Genomic DNA, 8,091 nt, shown 5'->3' with positions numbered 1-8,091 from the left:
TGGGGTAATGGGATCTGCGGGAACACTGCTGGAGTAACTTTGAGGGGAATTTCCCGAGCTCCTTTTCCCCCCCGACTGTGTTTGATTCCTGTAATGAATAACTTATTGTGAATTCCCTGGCTTCTTTTTCCTCCCTTTAAGAATAACTTGATTGGGAATTCTTCCTGCCTTGTAGCAGTGCTGAAGAACTGCAGGACCCTGGCATTGAACAGGAATACGGTGAACACTTATTTAAGAACAGTTTTAATATCAGGAACTGAAATCACAACTTGAACTGTGTGGATGATCTCAGCTGGCTCTTCAGTGCTACAGAAGCGGCCCAGTGAAACAACCCCAGTTACAAACAAAAACCATCTTCCAAAACACCTTTTTCAGAATGAGCACAAGACCTAGTTCAGTACAGCATCACAGGTCCCTAATGGGATTTTGTGGTTCAAAGGACATTTCTGAGGAAATGTGTCAGTTTTTATCATCATTTATATTTGTCATACACAGCCCTAAAACAGGAAGTTGCTGTGAACACCTGTATGACACAGGAATTTAAAAAGCAGGGAGGTTTACAAGGAGTATGGGAAAAGTAGAGCCTGGGAAAGCTTAGTCTGCCTAAAAATTATTTGTGGGCTTTGCACAACTAAACCTATGTGTATGCAGAGTAAAAACTGGAAGCAGTGTACATTTAAATGATGCTATACTAAAGAACTGACCAGACCAAGCCATAACGAGAGCAGCAGCAATGCATGCAGAGCAGTGACTTTCTCCAGAGAAACAGCCGAGTTAGAAATGTATGTGGTATTTGACAAAAACACCTCTGTGGGTTCTGTGGAGTCTGGGTTGGGGGCAGGGCAATGTCCTGTCCCCTCAGTGCCAGCACCAGAAGTCACTTGTCACAAGTGCATGGGTCTGGGTTATCACTAAGCAGTCTGGTACAGGAACAAGCAAATGACAACTGAAGTCCTTAGTCCAGTTTTCCCCTCAGAGAAACCTTTTGTTCACAGGTCTTACCCTTCAGCAGAGAGGAGGTGGCCCATGGTGTCAGAGCACTGCACCCACGTGCTGGGCACCCCAGGATTCCAGCACCTTCCCAAAGGTGTTTAACTGCAGGGCTGCAGCTGGGATCCTTCACATCCCAACACCAAACACTGGGATTTGACACCAGTGCTCACCAGAGGCTCCATCCTCCACCACGTGCTGCACTAGGGACAGTGCTGGAACCCTTCCAGCCCTTGAATCCCAACATGTCTTTTCATTCTACCTGATTTACACAGCAAAAAGCTCTGCTCAGGGGTGAGGCTCTCACATCTACCAAACAAGAGGCGTGTTGCTAACCTCCCCCAAAAGCTTCTATTAATTCCATGGGTAGTGTGGAGAACTGAGGGAAGAATCAAGTCTTTTTGACTTTATTTCTTTTTTCATTACACCCAATTCCCTAAGTCTCCTCTGTGCCTGAAGTCAATTTTTTCTGAGTCAAACCAAAGTCTTTTATTACAGGAGAAGCCACTCCTGAGGATAAGGTAAAGCTTGGTTTGTAACTAACTTAAGCAAAATTAAAAATTACTACAGGAACCTTCTTAGCCACAAGCTTTGAGGCAGACACCAGAGCCCAACTCCAGCTCACACACCTGTGACTTCAGCAGGATCAAAGTGATGCCAGCTCGGAACTTGGACCGCGAGTTTATAAAACTATTCTTTTACACAGTTGATTCCAGAAGGTTCAGCAGCTGGGAGGGGGACAGTGTGATGTATAACCTGATGATCCCATCCAACTGTAGTGAGCAAGGCATCATCTGAAGGAGACCAGGACAAGCCTTTGACAAAGTCTCGATGAGAACGGTTTCTGAACCTGAAAAACACCATCACCCCATCAGCCATCATCACACAGTATGTGGGCTTGGCCATCCCTCACTGCTGGCTTGTTAGGATGATGCTCCTCTGTTTAGGAACATTTTCACCTCCAGGTTGCCCAGAGAACCTGTGGCTGCCCCTGCCCTAGAAGTGTCCAAGGCCAGGCTGGACAGGGCTTGGAGCCACCTGGGATAGTGGAAGGTGTCCTGCCATGGCAGGGGTGGGATGAATGATCCCTAAGGTCCCTTCCACCCCAAACCATCCTGTGTACTAATAATTAACTCGAAAAAACAAGAATAAAACAGCAGTGAGTACATTCTGTCTGTACTTACACCTCTGAGAGGTCTGAGTCAAGAACAGCAACTGAACAGTCTTCACTGATGGAAGCGAGTAAGGGTGAACTAGAGAAAGATGAGAGCACAGTTAGAACCACCAAATACAAGAATTTTTAGGGATAAACTTGTGAACAGCAAGATTCTTAGTGATCCTGACCCAGTACAGCGAATTAACTCACAAAAATCTTACAAAAATGTTTTTATCAGCATTTGGCAGGGTGCCACTACTCTGAGTGGGAATATTCTATTAGAGTCTGAAAGCAAGTGATCATTCCTTAATCAGGGGTGACTGTAATTAGAAAAACCCTACGGTGTGTGGGTCAGTAGTTCTGGAACAGCTGAATTCTTGTCACGGACATTCACATGTCAGAAGTGAGACATTACTTGGTTTACTCTATTCTCTGCTACAATCTCCTTGATAAGAAGGCCAAAACTGGCACTCTCATGGGTTTTACTCAAAACTAAGGCTTTTAAGGGATGCAGTCCCATGTTCTGTTCAGATTCAGTCAGTACCTGTGTGCAGAGAAAGCAAAGCCTGTGATGCCTTGGGAGTGCACATCAGCGCTGAGGGCAGACTCAGGATTCTTTGTGTCCACCAGTGCAACTCTTCCACTTTCATCACCTGGGACAGAGGGAGATTTAAATTACCAGCAAAAACTGTCCTGTGAAAATAACAACCTTGATTTTCCAGGTGAGAGATCAGATTCTTACCCAAGACAAAGATGTCACTTTTCTGTGGATGCCACAAGACTGAGGTAGGTAGGTAATTACAGGCACGGCAAACTGAGAGGGAAGAACTGGGGTGAGTGTGGAAGGAGCAGCACAAAGACACTCCTCATCCATCTCACCTAGCACTACTACTGCAGCAAGACAAGCTCATTGCACTTCTGTGACAGTGTTAGACCTCCTTAGGTTTTAACAAGCACACCACTCACTAGGTTTGGAGTTAGAAGTCAGGCATTAAGTAATTTGTTTCTTCCAACACAAACTCATGCAGAAGCAGTGACTGCACACAGAGACATACCAATTCGGGTAGCTGGTTTGGGGCATCGGGTGTCCCAGAGTAAAATTCTGTTGTCCTATAAATCCAAAAGGAATGAGAAAAATTTTACAATTTCTTTGTGGCATAAATTCAGATTCACTGCTAACTCACAGGCAAAATGGCCCTGCCTTTTCCTCTGGGTTAAAATGATGCTGTCATTTAGTGCAGCCTTTAGTCACGCCCAGGACAGAACTAGGAGTTCCCAAAATTTGATACGAACCTGTAGGACTCAGCTTGGTAAGTCGATTATAAATTTATCAGACTAGAACAATGCAATAACACAGGCTGCAGCAAAAGAGGTGGTTTCTAAGTGCATTAAACTGCAAATAGCTAAAGTGAAATCTTGTTTTAAAGAGGTGGATTTAGACAATGGAGTGAGCTTTACCTCAGCACAGGACAGGAACACAGTGTCCTTACCAGGACAGGAAGCCACACATGTCACTGCGTCGGAGTGAGCTACCAAAAGCACAAAAGGATAAACAGCCTCAAAGATTGTATCCAACTCTCCCCCGAATTCCCAAGGGCCTCCGGAGGCTCAGCAGTTATGCCCAGACACGGGATAACTTCTGCTCAGCAGCAGCAGCAGCCAGCTGCTTCCTACCAAGGCGATGAGTGCCCAATCCAACCATGGCCACAAGTCCTTATGACAGGCCTGAGCTTGAGGGAGCCAGACAAGGGGTCGGGGGAAAAGGTGAAAATGGGATGTAAAGGGGTTTATAAAAGGAAGAGAGAAGGCTGGCACTCACCTCTGTAGGAGTGCAGCACCGTTTGCTCCGGGATGTCCCAGACCTTCACGCTGGGGAGAAGAGGGAGCAGTGAGTGCCCAGCACAGCCCGGGCACACGGCTGCCGGGCTGGGGACACTCACCAGCAATCCCTGCCCCCGCTGACAGCCTGGCTGCTGCCAGCCAGCACACACACCGACGTCACGATGTCATCGTGCTCGTATTTACAGAACTTGTTCACGATCAAGCTCTCCTTCTCCTCCAGCTCCCAGAGCTCCACCGCACCTGGGGGATGCAGGGGGACACCCGGCTCAGCGAGAGGTAGCAGGAGGAGCAGGGAACGGGGGGACACCCGCCCCAGCGGGAGAGGGGACAGACACCCCCCGGGGAAGGATGCGGACATCCATCGCTCACCGGAGTCGGAGGCCACCAGGATGCCCCTGTCCGCCAGCCAGCACAGGTCGGCGACCCCCGCCTCGGTCTGCACGCCGGCGGTGCAGAAGCCCTCGCTGGGGGCGCGCCGGGGCTCGGCGAACACCCACAGCGAGCCGGTCCAGCAGCGGCCGTTCAGCCCGGAGGCGCCGAGCAGCAGGGCCCCGTCTGCGGCAGAGACAGGCGGGAGGCGCGGGGAGCGGCGCGGGGAATCCCCGGGGAGCGCCCGAGGCTCCCGGGCCCCGCCGCGCCCCCCGCGCCGCCGCGCCGCTACCTGCGCGGTAACGCGCGCGCTCCAGGTGCCGCTCCATGCAGGCGGGCGCGTTGGGCGGGATGTTCCACTCGGGGCCGGCCTCCACCGCGGGTTTCCCATCCTCCGAGAGCGCGGAGCCGGGCGGGGCGGGCGGCGGGGCCGCCTGGGGCAGCGGCAGCGACAGCGGCGGCGGCGGCGGCAGCGGCTCCTCCATGGCGGCGGCGGCGGCGCGGCCGGCGGCGCCCCCACGTGCCTCCCGCGCCGCGTCCTCTCGCGAGAGCGCCCGCGCCGCGCCCGCCCCCCCCCGCGCTCTCGCGAGAGCGCGCCGCCATCTCAGCGCCCGGCGGCGGCGGCGGTGACCGAGCGGGACGAACCCCCAGCGGGACTCGGCTCCGCGCCTCACGGCTTTCCCTGCCCCGCCATGCTGTCCCGCCTCGTGCTGCGCGCCGGTGAGCCGGGACGGACTGCCGGGGGAACGGGGTGGCGGGATGCTGGGTGCGGGGTGCTGGGTGCGGGCCGAGCTCTGCCCTGACGCGCTCTCTGCCCTCTCGTCCCTCAGCCCCCGCCGCGCTGAGGGCGCTGCCGCCGCCCGTCGCCGTGGGGTGAGTACCGGGGGAACCGCCGGGATTTGTGCCTAAACAGCGTTATGCTGGGGTTTTGTCTTTTATTTTCTCATTCATGCTGTGGGAGTGTGGAATAGGGACGGTGGGAAGGAACTGCTGGAGGTTATCTAGTCCCGCCCACTTCCTGAAAGGAGGTGTGTCCAGCAAGCGCCACCTTCGAATCACGGAGCACTTTGAGTTGGAAAGGACCTTAAAGTTCATCGATTTCAGCGGCTGCCATGGGCAGGGACACCTTCCCCCAGAGCAGGCCCAGCCTGCCCTTGCACACTGCCGGGGTGGGCTGGGACCCTGTGCCCGGGCCTCACCACTTACCCACTTATTGTATTGGAAATGTGCCTCATCTGAGGGTGGTTTGGGGGATTATTTCTGTCTCTTTTTTAAAATAAGAGTAATAATTGGAATGTTCTCCTTGTTCACAGGGTGTTGCACACCACAAGACCACTACACACAACTCAACAGAGTTTGGCTCCTGTGCCACCTCTGCCTGAGAAGGGAGGAGAAGTTCGTCATGGGTTGATCCCTGAGGAGTTTTTCCAGTTTCTCTACCCTAAAACAGGAGTTACAGGTTAATATAGACTTTTGCCATTTTATGCTATGCTGGTTCTGTTCACCAGTTCTGGCTGCTGAAAAGGTAAAGTGTTACTGAAAATGAATATTTTGAGTGTGTAGGTTGTGCAGAACAAGCCAATGCAGGATTCCTGGCACTAAAATTAGACACCTAATGGTTGAAAGAATTCTTTGAGCTTGATTTTATAAAAAGACTTAATTGCCTGTTGGTCCTTAAAACGTTTAAACAGGGAATTCAACATGTTTGTGAATGAGCAGAAGCAGCAGGTCCCATGTCAGGTGCAAGCTGCTTCTGCTTCTAATGAGATTCCTTGTGTCACCTTTCCCAGGTGGAATTGTGGCTCTGCTTTTTGTCCTGATGAAATAGAACACTTCTTCCTGACCTTGTGAGCCTTTAAAGGAGCTCCCTCTTAGGTGCTTGAGTTTATTGAGCCTTGTTATGCTTTTTTTCTTCTGTAGGGCCCTACATGTTGGGCACTGGCCTCCTGCTGTACCTCCTTTCCAAGGAGATCTACGTTGTTAACCACGAGACAGCAGCAGCTGCCTGCATCCTCTCAGTCATCATTTATGGCATCAAGAAGTTTGGGCCTAGTGTGGCAGCTTTTGCTGACAAACTTAACGAGGTAATGAAGGAGCTGCAAGTTGCCTTTGTAGTCATTAGTAAGGAGTGGTTTTGTGAAAGTACAAATGGATTCAAACTGGCAGAGGGTAGGGTCACATGGGATGTTGGGAAGGAATTCTTCCCTGTGAGGGTGGAGAGGCAGAGGTTGCCCAGAGTACCCAGAGCCAGGTTGGACATTGGGGCTTGGAGCAGCCTGGGACAGGGGAAGGTGTTCCTGCAATGGCAGGGGGTGGGATTGGATGGGATTTAAGTTCCCTTCCAGCCTAAACCAGTCTGGGATTCCATGACTGATTGTGAGCCCTCATTCTGCTCTGTTGCTATAATCTCAGCCCTGGCACAGGGCAGGTCACACAGACACTTCTCACAGCTTCATGCAGCATTTCAGGATTTATTGCAGCTCATTTGTTTTCCTTGCACCTGTGAGATTCTGAATTGTGGAGTTCTTTCCTTCTTGCAGGAGAAAGTGGCCTCAGCTCTGGCTATGAAGAACGAGTCCATACAGACACTGCAGACAGCCATTGAGGAGGAGAAGAAGGAGCAGTGGAGGGCAGAGGGGCGCAGCTACCTCTTTGATGCCAAGAGGGTGAGCAGGGAGCCCTGCTGGGCTCAGTGCAGGGAGCCCTGCTGCTGCTGCTGAGTGCAGGGCAGCGCTGCTGCTGCTGCTGAGTGCAGGGAGCCCTGCTGCTGCTGCTGAGTGCAGGGAGCAATGCTGGGCTCAGTGCAGGGCAGCCCTGCCGGGCTCAGTGCTGGGCTCAGTGCAGGGCAGCCCTGCTGCTGCTGAGTGCAGGGAGCAATGCTGGGCTCAGTGCAGGGAGCAATGCTGGGCTCAGTGCAGGGAGCAATGCTGGGCTCCTGGCACCCTGCACAGAGCCTGTTCTGCTGCCTGACCTGAGCCCCTTGTCTCTGCTGTGTGCAGAACAACATTGCCATGCTGCTGGAAGCCAACTACCGAGAGCGTTTGCTGATGGTGTACAACGAGGTGAAGAAGAGGCTGGACTACCAGGTGGCCATGCAGAACCTGAAACGGCAGAAGGAGCAGGACCACATGATCCAGTGGGTGGAGAAAAGTGTTGTTCAGAGCATCACACCTCAGCAGGTACTTGCTGGGCTTTTCCTGCTTTGCTTTTCAGCCTGCACAAAGTTTTGCTGTTCAGGGTCCTGGCTCATGAGCTGGTGGGTAACCTTGGCTATGGGTGGGACTGGATGAGCTTTGAGGTCCCTTCCAACCCAAACCTTCTGGGATTCCTTGAATCTGTGCTTTATTGGATGTGAATCTGTGACTTCATGAGCTGTAATTGCATCCCTCTGAATCAGTAACTTAGAGGTCTAGAAAGGTGTATCTAAAACACGCTTGGATGTCTATTTTTGTGTTGAAATGTCTCCTGAAGGCTGTGTCCTGTCTCTTGCAGCAGAAGGAGAGCATTGCCAAGTGCATCCTGGACCTGAAGGCGCTGTCCAAGAGCGCCCACGCAGCCGTGTGAGCAGCCTGAGCCCACTGCCACCTCCCAATAGCTCCTCTTGGAAACTGTATGAGTCTAAAATACCATTAAACAGACAAAAAACCCCTCCGCTGTCTTTCACTAGCAACAGTCCCTGTCTGTTTGTGTCTGAAGTCACTGGATGGTCACACCAACCACTACAGCTGGTGGGG

The 8,091-nt window shown here is 52.2% G+C and overlaps 2 protein-coding genes across 2 annotated transcripts; one reads left to right on the top strand and one right to left on the bottom strand.

Moving 5' to 3' along the window:
- Positions 1–1,381: 1,381 nt before the first annotated feature.
- WDR77 (WD repeat domain 77) lies at positions 1,382–4,883 on the bottom strand. The gene is made up of 10 exons (XM_056511495.1): positions 4,650–4,883; positions 4,358–4,543; positions 4,087–4,228; positions 3,966–4,015; positions 3,605–3,675; positions 3,202–3,256; positions 2,889–2,960; positions 2,691–2,799; positions 2,175–2,243; positions 1,382–1,840 (listed from the first exon to the last, which is right to left on the bottom strand). The coding sequence occupies exons 1-10, from the start codon at positions 4,840–4,842 to the stop codon at positions 1,681–1,683; spliced, it is 1,107 nt and encodes a 368-aa protein (XP_056367470.1). The 5' UTR covers positions 4,843–4,883; the 3' UTR covers positions 1,382–1,680.
- A 25-nt stretch (positions 4,884–4,908) lies between these two features.
- On the top strand, positions 4,909–8,006 carry ATP5PB (ATP synthase peripheral stalk-membrane subunit b). Its single transcript, XM_056511496.1, has 7 exons — positions 4,909–5,077; positions 5,188–5,230; positions 5,671–5,816; positions 6,278–6,441; positions 6,898–7,023; positions 7,357–7,536; positions 7,850–8,006. The coding sequence occupies exons 1-7, from the start codon at positions 5,050–5,052 to the stop codon at positions 7,919–7,921; spliced, it is 759 nt and encodes a 252-aa protein (XP_056367471.1). The 5' UTR covers positions 4,909–5,049; the 3' UTR covers positions 7,922–8,006.
- The last annotated feature ends 85 nt before the right edge of the window (positions 8,007–8,091 follow it).

The sequence above is a fragment of the Oenanthe melanoleuca genome, chromosome 26 (genome assembly GCF_029582105.1).
Source record: "Oenanthe melanoleuca isolate GR-GAL-2019-014 chromosome 26, OMel1.0, whole genome shotgun sequence".
Taxonomy (NCBI): Eukaryota; Metazoa; Chordata; class Aves; order Passeriformes; family Muscicapidae; genus Oenanthe; species Oenanthe melanoleuca.
Note: the sequence above shows the minus strand (reverse complement) of the source record. Positions and strands in the feature narration are given on the sequence as shown.